This window comes from Falco cherrug, chromosome 1 (assembly GCF_023634085.1).
Source record: "Falco cherrug isolate bFalChe1 chromosome 1, bFalChe1.pri, whole genome shotgun sequence".
Taxonomy (NCBI): domain Eukaryota; kingdom Metazoa; phylum Chordata; class Aves; order Falconiformes; family Falconidae; genus Falco; species Falco cherrug.
In genome coordinates this window covers 52020775-52035559 of record NC_073697.1, presented here as the reverse complement: position 1 = coordinate 52035559, position 14785 = coordinate 52020775, and the positions used below count along the sequence as shown (strand labels likewise).

Genomic DNA, 14785 nt, shown 5'->3' with positions numbered 1-14785 from the left:
AATCCTGAGTTGCTATATAGTTATAAAAGCAAGGACCAATGTGCAATTTACAGAGATAACGATCCCAATTATCGAGGAAATGTAGGAAATTATAATGTTGTTAGTTACCCTTTAAGAAACAAAATTACTTCCATGGTCGTGTAACTTATCCTTTTTAGCTTCTACAGATTTTAGTTGCATAATACTGCCTGTAACCTAACTTGCTAGAAGCTAACAGCAAGACTGAACAAACAAAATCTAATCTGTCCTTACCTCAGACCTTTTTATCATATTCAGCTGAAGAACAGATGACATTTAATAGTGGCATGTTTCTGTCAAACAGCCCTGACTGGCCTTTCAACAACATCAGGAGAGTTTCTCTGCTCTACCCAGTTGTCCCTCTCGCTGCAGCTACATGGTATCTTTCTGGCAGCAGTACAAACCCTCACGCCTTAGACTCTGATTCAGGTTTTTCCGAATATGCTGCTAAACAGCAATGCTGACACTCAGCAAGAGCTCTCTTTTCTAGGACAAAAGCCACCCTTTTGAAAGCAGAACGTGTTCAGCAATAGTAGAATACACCCTTTCAACATTTTCTTGTACACAGAAAAGTTCCCCTTTACTTAGTGAAGCACAGAGAAGCAAAACTACGTGTACGTTTGGATTGGAAACTTGCATGTCTAAGGCCTAGATGGAGCTGACTTCTACAGGTGAAGCCGTATGAAACATGACAGTTTTCAGTTCTCACAGGTGACTAGTGCAGTTCAAAAACCTAAGGTAGTGCAGTCATATGTGTAAATAGACACTACGAAAAATATTAAAGGGCAGATACTCAAAACATATTCAAAGGTTCAGTTGATGATAAGTGTAATAAATGTAATGCAATAGCAGTGAATCCTTACTCTTCTAAAGCCAGACGCATGTTCCCAGTTTCTTCAAAGGTCAGAATATCAATGATTTGGTCATTCATAATTGTATCTTCACTAAAGAGATCACCTGAATTAAACTGAGAATGCTCCAGTTTGTGATTCTGGCTGAGTTCATGGTGTATCTCCTAAAAAAAAAAAAAGTAAACCAGATTATAACAAAAATTTACACTGACTGTCTGACCTAATTTTATTGCAGGTAACTGGGTGAGAAGGCTCGTACTTATCAAACTTCAAACTGTACTGCTGGAAAGCATATAAAGAGATTGTGCAAATCAGATATGTATCTGAAATCAATTACACTACTTTTGTTTCAGGTTGAACTTCTTGTATATATCTGATCTGGAATACAAAGTAAATGAACATAAGACAAAAGACTCTACATCGACTTCAGTAGGCTTGTGAAAGCCTTCTAGGAGGTTATCTTGCACTATAAACTTTTTAGGCCTTTTTTTTTTTAAATTACCACAGTATACAAATTATATATGGCAAGATGACAGTATTATGAGGTGAACAACATGAAAAACGAATCCTATGAACAATGGAAGTGACTCAGTTTGCAGTTCAGTGAGACTCCCTTGAGACTGAGGGCTCATAAAATTACTATACAAAAAAGACACTATAAATATCCGATGCTAGGACCAAACTGGCCCTATTTTATTATCTCATTACCACAGCTTCTTCTGTAAAACAAACAAGGCACACACTTTTCATCTAAACAGATTATTTTTTCAGACCCAAAAGAAATAAAAGTTGTTGATGGCATAATTTTCAACTACAGAAACTAAGGCTGGAAGTGATTTGTGAGCTCCTCTAGTCAGTTCAGAGGGATGGGAGATCCACCACTGTCCAAGCAGAGGACGGGTTCAAACCTCTGAGCACAACTCTCCTACAGGACTGCTCCAATCACTGCAATATTCTGATTGAGGTCTCCAGTTCCCTCCCATTGAAGTTGCTCCACTTCACTTAAATACATAAATAATTAATAGAAGCAAGAGCTAGAAGTTGGGCCAACTTGATGAGTATTTATCAGACTCTGGACTTTCTTTCTTCATCCCAGTATGTACTGAAATACTTTCTCCAAACTGGCACAGCTTGGATAAGCACTGAAAATGCTCCACCCCCAAACCCAACTGTTTTGCTTAATCACTCAAGAGATTAGGGCACATCCAAGGAACTGAGAGACCAAAATTCAAATCCCTATTCCTGATGATCAGAAATACAATTTGGACCCAAGTCTCCTGTGCTCAAGGTGAGTGGTCTACTCTCTGGGCAACTGCTTATAACCCACAGACATCCTGCCTCTCATTTTGAGGGACGAAGAGGAAAGGAGGAAGGGAGGAATATGAAAAGAAATTAACAGCCAAAATGTAATCTCCCTCCAGTCTGAAGTTAACATCCAGGTACAACAGTTCTTTCAATCAGATTATCATTCTTAAACTTCCCTCTAAATCTGATTGCACTGAAGATTAGAGGTTGTAGAGATAGCATTACCTGGAAATCTAACCCATAACCTGGTGGCTTTTTATTTATCTTCAAAAGCTCTTTAGACAATCTGTGTTAGTTAGCAAGTTGTATCACCAAATATGATCAATGTTAAATAAAGTACTGTTACAGACATTATGACCCACCTTTTTTTTACCATGGAAATTCCATTTTAATATTTGTGTTCGGTAAACAATGAAAAAGCCAGCACATGTCAATACAAGTGAAACAAAAAAAGCAATGAAGAACCCTGCAGCATGGATGGCATGGTTGTATGAAACCTGAAATTAAAAGACCATATTATTAAAATTACATTTTAAACATAGATAAAGATCAGACTCAAAGATTGGAACTGTAAGCAACATAATAAATTCTTTTTAAATGGCTTCATACAACTTCAGGGTTTCTCAGCATTAAGTTGTAATCACTATATATTTATTAATATTTTCAAACAAGTGTGTATTTTCCACAGGTCTTCAAGTCAGCATGGTTCATTATGTTCACCTAGTCCAAATTACTGTGTAACTCCAAGCAACAGAACTCCCACAGATTGAATTTTAGGTGCAGTGACTCATGGGTGTGCTGTACTTAATAGCCTGTTTTCCAGTGTTGCCAAACTCTCCCAAGTCTTGTTGAAATTGATGGCATTTGATGTTGCTCAGAGGCTCTGAAAAATCAGCCTAATGTTGACTTCTTTTAATTAATGACCATTTCTCGATTCAATAAAACTGAGTAATCACCATAGGGAAAAAGCACCAACATGAGTTCAGAATAAATATGTAACTGACAGTTGACAAAATCACGCAATTTGTATGCACCCTTGCAGTTTCTGTGTAAGCCAGAGTCAGAAAAAAAGAGCAGGAACACTGAACTGTGAGCCAGCTAACAACTTTGTAGGCTTTCACTTTAGCTCTTAATTTAATCTTTAAATTGAATTGCATTAAAAATTAATTTTTACTTCATGCTCCATGTAGCAAAAGTTAATCCAGTGTTTGTTTAGTTCTTTGAGATCTCTGGATGAAAAACATAGCACAGCTATTGGTATAATGTTTCACCACAAACTAATCACTCTGCTGGGACTAGAAAGTGTAAATAATTAACAGGCTGCTTGCAAGTTGAGCTTGGTCATCTCTTGGAGCAGAAATCCGAGAGCATTCCATGGAGTCAACAGTAATTCTGCATAAGAAGTGATAATTAAACATGGTCCACAATTTGAAAACTATTTCATCCAGTTTAACAGCAGAATTTTAACCTTCTACTGCCTAGCTTTTCTCTCTCTGATATGTTTTTGTACACTGAGCATCTGTCACACCTCTAACTGAAAGGAACTGCTTCATGTTGGACTTCGATGTTTCAAAGGCTCAGCTCCTCAAAGCTGCTGGAGATGCTCAGTGCTTGTGACTTCAACATGATTTCAGTTGAATGAGGCGATGATGTCAGTATCAAGGAGATCATCAAGATGTTAATTACAGGCTACTATTTGGAACTTGCACAGTTCCAAGAAGATCCAAGGTTTCCTTCAAAGTATTGTATATTTAGGATCAATGGTTCCTCTGACTGACAGAGGTATCCTTAGTTTGGATTTTTGGTTTTTAATCATAGGATCATCTAGATTGAAAAGATCGTTGAGTCCAACCGTAAACCTAACACCGCCAACTCTACCACTAAACTATGTCCCTAAGTGCCTAAGTAGATGCTAGGTGTCTAATTCTGACAGATTTTGTTTACTTACAGCTTTTCTTCGTATCACTGAAGTTCCAAGTCTTTGAGAGCATGTCCTGGGATCAAATCCCAGCAAGACAGACTTTGGGTGTCATTAAGGTGACCGATAGTATATGCTGAGGATTGTGTTTCATTATTTAACTATACACCACTGGAAATGGGTGACTTACCATTCTAAAATACCCGATAGAAAAAGTACCCCATGCTTTTTCCTCTGAAATGATTAAAAACATATCCACTGAGTGAAAGGAATTCCTCGTGCTTCACTTAAAATGTAAGTTTTAATGTAACATTTAAGACAAGTTCTCAGCTCAAACTAGCCACATAGAAAAGACAGCTGTTTCAGGAAAGGCTGTGTCTAAAAAAAAAATGAGACCCTTGAAGTACTTTGAGGTTCACCAAAATGTTTTGAGACTGAGAATTTATCCAAATAAGCTAGCCATGTGCCGAATTCCTTCTAATACCTTTCAGTATCTTTACGTTTTAAACAGAAACAAAGAAAAGAAAAAGAGGAGCAACACATTAATTCCCTGGTTCCATGTGTAATTACCAACACATTGAATGTTTTTTCTTGATGTAGCTTCCTACTACTTTGACCAATTGCTTCCATTACACTCCCCTGTACCATGGCTGACCACTAAGGACACCCAGCATATCTGCATCACTGTTGGTAGGCAGCTCCCTCTTCTTCGGACACTGCACTGCTCCCCAGTTCCTTGCCATGAGCTCAGTTAAAGCTGCATCACTTTGCATCAAAACATCCTAATCTTTAAATTTATTTGAAAGACAATTATGTAAATATTAAGTAACTCCCTTCCCTAACCCAGTGTTTACTCCCCTCACAGATCAAAAGGATTTAACTCATACCCCTTGAACAGTCACTGAGCCAACAAACATCCATGTCTAACCTAGAACAAACGCAATTCCTCTTAAGTTTTCTCCAGTTGCACTAGGTGGCCAAGAGGGAATCACAGAAAGGTCATCCTTGAGCTCTGCCACGCCAAGGCTCTGCCTGAGGTCCCACTGCTTTCAAGGAATGGGAGATGCTGTAGATAATACTTAGGGAAAAAAAATAATGCTGCTTTGGAACCACTTCATCATTTTGTCTGAATCCACTCACATTTGTCTGATTTCCAAGCACTCTGTGAAGTTTAGGGATCTCTCTAGGCTTCTGGGGAAAGCAGGAATCTGGTGAGGCTATGGGTTCAGTGAAGCTGAAATGAAGCTGGTTAAGTTTTGATGGAGAAAAAGCACTGGGTAGGGCACGATCCTGTGCTTTTCTAAGTAAAGTAAAAGATAAGACTTATGGCAGGACAGTCAGTCTGCATCAGGTAGGTAGTTCTGTCAGAGGTTAAGCTCCAATGGAGAAAAATGGACAGGGAATTATCTTGTGCTTTTATACTTTAAGAAAATGGGTTCTGGAAGGACAGTCCCTGTCATTGGGGGGGCTGTAAATCCAAGCAGGACACAGCAGGTGCCTAATGGCATCTGAAAGCATTACAGTGGATGGTGCTGGGCAGATGCCAGAGCACAAGCCACAGAGTAGGACCAGTGCCGGCACTGCAGGCCAACCTCCAAACCGCTGACACGCCAGTGAGCCTCAAAACCTTAAGCTAACTTCTTAAGCCATCTCAATAGCTGGAAGAAGCATCACAGGCCCAAGTTCCTTTCACAAACTGCTGCATTACCACTGATTTAAGGATGGTGAGGGAAGCAAGCAGAGTAAAAATCAGATCAGAATAATTACTAACATCCATCCTATGCAAAGTGCTTAGATGTGAGAACCTCCTTTTGTACTTTTCACCACAGCTTCCCATTCAGCATCAAAACCACCCAGCCATGGGCAGAGGCACACAGTACTCACAACCCCTGAAGCACTGTGGGAAGACATCTGGCACAAACACTCAGATAAGCAACACTCTCATTTTTTCATAAGCTACAAAATTACCTTGTCACAGGCAACCAAGTACTTTTTTCCAGCAGTGCAGATGAGAAAATCCACAGGTTTTGTAAAACTGATTTAAAGAACAGCACAGTAGCCAAGTGAGCAAGCAGACCATGTGAAAGCTGATGGGACCAACTTAGCATGGCACTGCCATGACTATGTAATTAATTCTTCTCTTTTCTGTCCCCAAAGTCAACATTTAGTATCTACTTGCTCACACATGTTGGTTTTACCACACCCATGAACAGGTTTAAATAATGGTCTTTAATAAATAAAATCTGAGATTGAGAGCATTTATGACAGCTGAAGATATGAATGATATACAATACATCGCACCTTTTTCAGCAGATCATAATTTCCTTGCACAAACTGACTTCATACTGAAACACTTTATGTTTGGCCACAGCCCAAAGGCAAATATTATGTATGTGAAACATGATGTGTTCCATAATTTCTAAGCTTTATTTTTCAAAAATTAACAGTATTCTCTAACACTTTTACCACGCAGTTTAATTACAAGACCTGCTCACTAAGTAAGCTCAAATGCAGCTGAGCCAATTTTACCTAACTATGGAATAGTCCCCAAGAACTTGTTGAATTCTATCAAGTTCAAGTTGGAAACCCCCCCACACTATAAAGTATAAAGTTTTAAATATAGTAATAGATTGCAGGAATTTTCATGGTGGGCTGAGATCAATGTAGCTTAGTCTTAACTTAGACATTGCCAACTGCTGCAGATCAATTCACACTGAAGCTGTTTTTCTAACCCAGTCAGCTACTGCATGGCTTCACCTTTAAGATTAAGAGTTTTAAAAAAATACATTTATGGCAATTTCAAGCATAACTCCTAACTATATAAACGTCCAATCCTTTTAAATCTTACTAGATCTTTAGCCAGGAAAAATGAGTTCTCTAGCTCATGTACAGTTTTGCTTTATAACATGTTTAAATCTGGCTTACATTTTAACAGAATGGGCACCTGATCTTCAGTTATGTGAGAGCGAAGTCTGGACTTATAATCTACTACACTAATAGAAGCTAAGAGAGCACAAGATCCCCAGCAAAAGAGAAAACTGGAACAAGAGGCCCCTATGCCCAATCTCCAAATAGATTACTGATTTTAAAGATGGAGAAGAACTTATGGGACAGGCCTGTGGAAGGAATGAGCAGTCTAATCCTCAGGACCTCTTCAGGCAAGCCCCATCCACATGAACTTGAGATTTCAAATGGTACAACCATGACAAAAATGTTTTGGGGGTAAAACAAACTATTTTCTTCTCTCTGAACACAATCAATCACAGTCTTCTTGCCAACCAAGCCACAGCTCCTTAAAAAAAGATCCCCAAGCTTATCAAGGTAATGAGGTGTTGGGGGAGAAAAGTTTGGTGGAGAGATTACCCTAGCAATGAAACGGATGGATGCAGTGGAGAGTTCTCTTAATAAAAAAATATCGACAATAATAACACTGTTTGCTACAGTCAACATAATTTTGAAGGTTACTTTGGCCTCTTAGAAACCATGTTAATTCAGAAGCCAAGAACAGAAAGTCATATTGGAAGGATGACTAGTTAAAAAATGAAAAGCAAACGTAAGTTACATGTGTCTCTTACTGCAGTTTTATTTCTCGGGCTTCCCACAGCTATCTCCTGATTTGTGTATCAGCATGATATAGAAACCTTTTCTCAATAGGTGGCGGATAACTCCACCCTTTTGGAAGGGCAAAAAGCCTTCTCATAGTGGCTAGGACCTGGAGCAGGTGAGCATGTTCCTCACCACAGTTCTCTGTACCTGGACAATTCTTCAAGAAAAACCAACCCAAAACCATGGCTAGGAATAATGGAAGTTTGTATATTTTCCATACTAAATATTGCTGCTTTAAGACAACAAAGACCTCCTATCCTGACACCCGTTTTCTTCCTCTTAAAATAAGAGAAGGCAGAACTTCTGTATGATAATAAAATAACTGAGTGACAAGATATAGTACATAAGTACATCTTTAGCTCCTAGGATTTAGTTTAGATTGTCCATAAGTTTAAGCAGGAGAGTCAACATAATACCAAACCATAGAAATTACCTTTATCTTTTCTTCTTCAGTTATGGTAAATGAAGCTGTCAATGATACAAGATGTGTTTTATTCTGAGAGAGATACAAAAATATTACATGTATTAAAAAAATTAGCAGAATCCACTGGCAAACAGCCCAGAGTCTAGAAAAGCCTCTTCTTAGAAGATAAGATATACTTCTTATTAAGCTTAAAGATGAAATAAATCTGACAAGAAAATACAGTGCATTTAGTGGTAACTAACAAACATGGAAGCAACTGCTCTGTGAGGTATGTTTCCCTTCTAATACAGAGAGGCATATTCCGGTGCTCACAGAAGTACATTTTCCTGTGCTGATAAAATCTAGGTTGACTAAACACGCACAGGATAGGAGCCACAGTCAGTGTACATGCCTCTACTCTTACAATTCCCTGGTTTTTGCTTGGTCTCTATTGCTGTAGTACCACTCTCATACACATTGAGCATTTTTTCCTCTAAAACAAAGCAGATACAGCAGTTGAAATGAAAACACATCTGCAGGTTCTAATTACCTGCAATTAAGAAAACCACAGAAAAAATCTCGAGCCATATTTAAGAATCAGAAAATTTTCCTTTGGAAGAAACCACCTGTCCTGCCTCCTACTCAGCGCTGGCCTAACTCTAGCGTTATGTCAGTTGTCTTGGAGCCTGGTGCAACTGAATTCTCAAAAATCAGCAAGGATGGAGATTACTCAGCTTTTCTGAAAAACCTCCTTCAGAGCTTCACAATTCTCATACTAAAAAGTGTCTTCCTTATGAGCAAGGAGGTTTTATTTTGCTGTAACGTCTTTTTTGGTTAAAAGATTACTTTCTGATAAAAACATGGCAAAACTTTCAACCTCTCACAGACTACAGGAACACACACATAAGTACGTGGAACATGATTATTTCCAAGATACACAGATAAACTGGAGAGAAATACAAAAAGTAGAGTGAAAAGCTACAGGACAATGCACAAACATACTCCACCTATTTAACGAGGTCTAGGACTTCCTAACCTATGAAGAGTAACTCACCTATGTATAAATTCATGATAACCATACAGCCTAAGAACTTCATTTCATTACATGCAGACCTCATTGCTTAGACAGACAAGAACCACCTCAGAGACTTTTTTTTTTCTTTTTTTACAAAGACTGAAGAGTGAAATAAAATTGTAAAGGGAATACCTGTGATGAACTCCTGAAAGTTAGCTTCACAGGCAGTGTCAAGACTCTGCCATCCCACATTTCTTTTGCATCAAGAAATGCAGAGTAGTTGATTGCAAAGTGTTCTCCACCTGTTAAAACAGAACAAACACACACATCCCCAACTGTGTAGATTAAGCAGGTGAGGTACATCCGTCAGTGCAATAGTAGCCTCCAAGTAATTGTGTCTGCATTTTCTTAAACAGAACCATAGCTACACTGACCTGAAAAGAACCAGTACAGCTGCACATCTTTTTTTACACAAGACGACTGGGTGTGAATCTCTAAAGAGCTGAGCACCCAGCTGAGCTCAGCTGCACTTACAGATGTTTACAAAATTTGAAAAGCAAGTTCAATATGAATAAAACATCTGAGAAGCTTTTTAGATTCCCCTTTAGACTGTGCTTCCTCACCAGCAAAAGTACTCTCCTAGGAACCAAGCTGCAGTAAACTCACAACACTGACTTCAAGGGAATTCAGCAGAGGCAGCCAGAGCGTACCTGCACAGTACAGAGAGAAAGGATATGGATAGATTTGCTCTGTCCCAGGGAAATTTCTCAAAGATACCTGGGGAAGGCTTGGGACAGCACTGGAGCTTCTCCTTTCTGACACAGCAGATGTCCCACATCCAGACAGCTCCTGGCAACATGAGCCCAGCAACATCCTTTGTACCTGCTGCCTGAAAGAACTCAAGCAAATTTGCCCCAGGATCTGGAAACTGCATTAAATCATGCCTCAAGCTACTGAAAACATCATGTTTTGCCTGATACTAAAACTCAATATGAGATATTTTAAAATAACTTTTTTTTATAAAATGGACAGCCTTCATTGTAACCACTAACTGACTGGTTCTCCTCCCATTGAAACCAAAGAGAAATATGGCTGAGATTTCAGCTGACTTTTGATTCACAGTGCACTGCAGCACTGAAAAATTATTATGGGTAACATGCAGCATGACAGTACACAGGCCAGTGTAGGCATAGACCTTCCCACCAGCCCTAGTGGCAAGGTATAGGCTGAGTCTAGGACTGACATAGTAATGACCAAACCTCAAACTATGAAGAAATCTGTTCTGCTGGATTTTCTACCACTTCAGTATTTTTCATGCCGATTCATGCAACATATATGGGCTGGAAAAGCCAGCTTCAGTTCCAGTTGCAGCAGTTATAAATAAATTAAATTTCCAACTTGGTTTATTAGATCAGCTCTGCAAGTCTTTTTTCTATTTTTTCTGAGGGATTATTCTTTCTTAGGAACCTCTTGAGAGCCAGCAGTTCTTTGTCACTTTTAAAAAAACACCTGCCCTGTAATCAGCACCACTACTCACACTACATTGTTAGAAATAGAGTCTGGCTATCCATTTACAATCAGACAGTAGCCCCAGGTCTTCTATTTCCTTTTCCAATTTGAAAATCTTTCACCAGTAAAACACTATCACAACCCTAGATACTTGAACAATAAACAGGTATCACTGAACACTTCTGAAGCTCCAAAGAACTATGACTCTCAAAAGCAAGCTGCTGATTTTCTATGTGCTTCTGATTACAAAAAAAAGGCATGCAATATCAAGAAAGGTAAAATTTTATGAATGTGCAATGATCCAACTGCTACCAAAGGAACACACTGATTCCAAGCGTGGAACCGGTTTCTCTCTGTATTACTTGCTTTGATTTTATAATTTTCTTAGTTTGGGGAGAACATCTACTGAGAAGAGCTGCCTTATTTCTGCTGAATCATCTTGCCTGCTTGCATGGCCCTTTGCAATTTCAATGCATTTCAATACCTCAGGAAGGCAATCAGCCATGCTTGGCTGAAGGAGGAAGGCTCACCACATACAATTAAAATGACTTGTGCAGCAGCTTTTGAAGAAATCCAAAATGAACAAATATTATCATGAAAGATTGTCTTCCATTTTGATGGCAGCAACTTTTACAGAGTACAGGGGCTCGCTTCTGTGCCAGGGAGATCAGAAGCAGTTCAAAGGTGGGAGTCAAAATGTGAATTAATAGAATTGTAAACTGCAGCACAAAACCTTTTCCAGAGTTTTTCACCTGTATTAACTGATAATCAGAGAATTTACACCATCACAAACAATCAATAAATAAATATCATAATTTGAACTGATGCTTTTCCACATGTGTAATCAGGGGTACTTCCCTGCAGGTTTTGTTACCTTGCAAGAATCTTTTCCTGTAAATGTGTATGCCATCTGTGGTCTTATTACCGCTGTTTTTTTGAACATGTAGACCAGTTATATTGTCCAGCAGGATAAGATCTGTAATGTTTGCTGAAAGCAGCATGTTGGTGTTATTAATCAGAAGTGTAATGTATGCAATTTGAGGGTCATGTTCAACATCCACCTGAAAACAGAAATATTAGTATTAATGGTGCAAAATGTCTGTATGTGCATCTTAACAACAAAAGTCATAGACTTGATTACTAATAAAAGTTCATTATATGTGTACACTTACATTCTGAGGGCATTCTAAGTGACCCACAAATGGCACTACACTCAGTTTGAGCTCAAACTCCCAAGGAGATTCTAATCTTTGGTATCCCAAGCTATTGCTTGGAGACAAAGGGACAGAAAGCCAGAAGGTAGAAACCCCGCCCATGCAGAACCAGAAGTGAAAACAAGAATCTGAATATCCCCATAATACTGCATAAAACACAGAACTGGATCATAAGTTTGTAACCAGAGTCTACAAAATTCTTAACGTTGAACTTCTGTACCATGAGGATGTTTCTTTTGCAAGCTGCACTCACTGCAAATCCATTCTCTCCAAGCAGTTTTGGTCTCAATTTCCCTTTTTTTCACAGCAATGATATTCTCTAAAGAGTGGCAGCTGCTTTGATTTGCCCTTTCCACGGGAGAGCTCATGGAGCCACCAACGGACTTAGAGCTCAGGGTTCTGCTTCCAGTTAGTGGTGAAGTTCATAAGCTAATCATCAATCTCTAGCAAAGCACACTCATGTGATTTGATTTATTCCATTAGGGCATTAACCCTTATTGAGTAATTAGCCCTCTAAATGAAATTATCTGGAGCACAGAGTTGCTTACTGATGTCTCATCTTCCAGCTGCCTTCCCCTAAAACTCACATCAAACCATAATTGTCTAAAAATTTTACCAGGTCTGTAATATGCTGGCCTGTAGTATAGCCATGACAGAATATCAGACTTCTAATAACGACACCAAATTCACACTTATTTAACTGACCAAAGCACAATTCAGGCTGAACCTTTCTCTTTTTTCCTCCTTTTTAGGAAATGTACTCTGTTTCTGGACACCAGACATAAATAATACAGCAGCCCCCACAGAAATGAGTTATAAAAATATGCATTGTGATAGACTTCAGAAATGAGACCAGAATTCATGGCAGCCACAGGGTTCAACATATGTAGTTATGATTTCATTGTGCACCATTGATCTCTGCATTTCATACTAATTTAGTATAGAAAAATATAGGGTTTTGATCTCTTCTGTATTGAGGAAAAGAAGCAGTTTATTGACATTATTGCTTAGTTTGCATTTTTCTATTTAAGTGACAATAATCAAAGTACATGTGAATAAATCTGTTTACATAACTAACTTTCCTGGGTATGCTACACTAAATTTTTTTAACTCATTACAGCAAGTTCAACCTCAACTGTATTAAACAAATCTTATGGAGGAAAAAGCCCAAATAATACTTACTGTACTAACTAGATTCTGCAAATAATTGTCAGCATGTATAAAAATAGGCTTAATCATATTTGTGAGGAAAGCATTACCAATTTTATATGTTCGTTTATCATGAATTATACGCCAACATTTATGAGACTTAAAATCACCAAATATTAAAAATGTGATATATTTTGGGCAGATTTTCTCTCTGCTGGTTTCTGAACTGGCATGATGCAGTCAACATGCCTTTCAACCTTTCCTGTGCAGTCACAAAAGCTAGAAACTTCCTCTAAAAATCACAAACAAGATGAAACAGGAAAAAAACCTTCAGCGCCACACAAAGAAAATCCAAACCAAGAAAGCACACCCTGAAGATTCAAGGTTCAAACAGCACGAGTTGTTAACATCGTATTACGCTCACAGTAAGTGTGGATGGGCTTGTGCAGACAAATATGTATGCACAAGTAAAAGTGAGAGCTGGGGAAACGGGGGAAATAGAAAAACTTTTTCCTCCCTTCATTTCCCCGTACCTTTCCCTTGCTCTTCTGTGGGATGAAGGCAAAAAGTGAGGATTTCAGGGTCTCTTCCTGTGCTTCTAATAAGGCAGAGATATATTGCTTTACATTTGAGGACAGGGGATGTAAATAGTAATTTAGATAAATTCCTACAATAAAATAGGCAGAGAAAGTAGCATGTGTGTATTCACAAGCAGATGGTAGAATATGGCAGCATTAGTTCTCTCCATCCCCTGGTCAGAAGGTTTAATGCACACTCCAACACTGTTCATTCTCTTTCTCCAACCAGCGTTGCGCTTTCTTTTCATTTTGTTTCATTTAATAAAATTCTTATTCAGTGACTAAACAAAGAAACACTTCAGAGGTATCCCAACCATACCACCTATCTCCTACCACAATCTTCCTCAGGCGGCCAAAAGGCTGCACCTGTTACATTTCTGATTAATATTAAATACATGTTTTTCATTTCTTATTTTTGAGTGGCAGGCAGTTTTAAGCTAAATTGTGAAGGGGTTGAAAGAATCTGGATTTTTTTCCTGATAGCACCAGAGAAAGCAGCAGATTAGAATCAAGCAGTAAGGAAGCTCTTGGGTTTGACATCTCCTAGAAAGAGCCTCCTCCATTCACCGCTGCAATTGGGATCAGCAGCCACCAGATACCTCCTTTAAGTTGCTACTCTAATTTGCTTGAAGATGTTTTTTCTTTGAAGCAGCTGATGATGCAGCCAACCACCTACAGGAACCAAAACCAATGGCAGCCCCTGATGATGCGTAAGTGCATATTTCATTTTCTTTCTGCTGCTGAAGCACACTGTGTGTGTCAGCACCCCCTGCTAGCGATGTCACTTCAGGTACCTGGGAGACTGGAGTGAAAGAACCAGAGCAAAAGCAAGGACATGCTAGGAGAAAAGAGAAGAGGAAGGAATTGTCAAGGAAGTGAAAGGAACTGAGGATCTTTGGGGATAAGTTAGAACTAGAAACAGGAAAGCAGGAAAAAAAAAGGCTCATGGAATTATATATTGCAATGTAAGAAAGCTTAAGACATTGAGAAATGAGAGGTAAATGTCTTAAAAGCAAAACAGATAAATTTAAAGATCTACTTCAGCTCTGTTAAAGATTATTGTCATTATGAAATACTATTACAGAAAAGTTCACATCATATTGAGGAATGAAACTCTTACAGGAGCACACTTTCAATCTGAAGAGAAGGTATGGACCGGGTGCTGAAAGCATAAGTAAAATGTAAACACCCCAGTTTCAAGAAGGGTATTTCTGCGATA

At 38.7% G+C, this 14785-nt stretch overlaps 1 protein-coding gene across 6 annotated transcripts in view; it reads right to left on the bottom strand.

The window, feature by feature from the left end:
- The window catches only part of EVC2 (EvC ciliary complex subunit 2), an 80101-nt gene that overhangs the window by 52647 nt on the left and 12669 nt on the right, over positions 1-14785 (bottom strand). For all 6 annotated transcript variants that reach the window (XM_055719491.1, XM_055719585.1, XM_055719550.1 and 3 more), the window contains 5 exons: positions 11500-11686; positions 9309-9418; positions 8132-8194; positions 2537-2671; positions 882-1033 (listed from right to left, as the gene is read on the bottom strand). In XM_055719491.1, coding sequence (XP_055575466.1) covers positions 882-1033; positions 2537-2671; positions 8132-8194; positions 9309-9418; positions 11500-11686 — 647 coding nt within the window. The remainder of the gene's footprint in view (positions 1-881; positions 1034-2536; positions 2672-8131; positions 8195-9308; positions 9419-11499; positions 11687-14785) is intronic.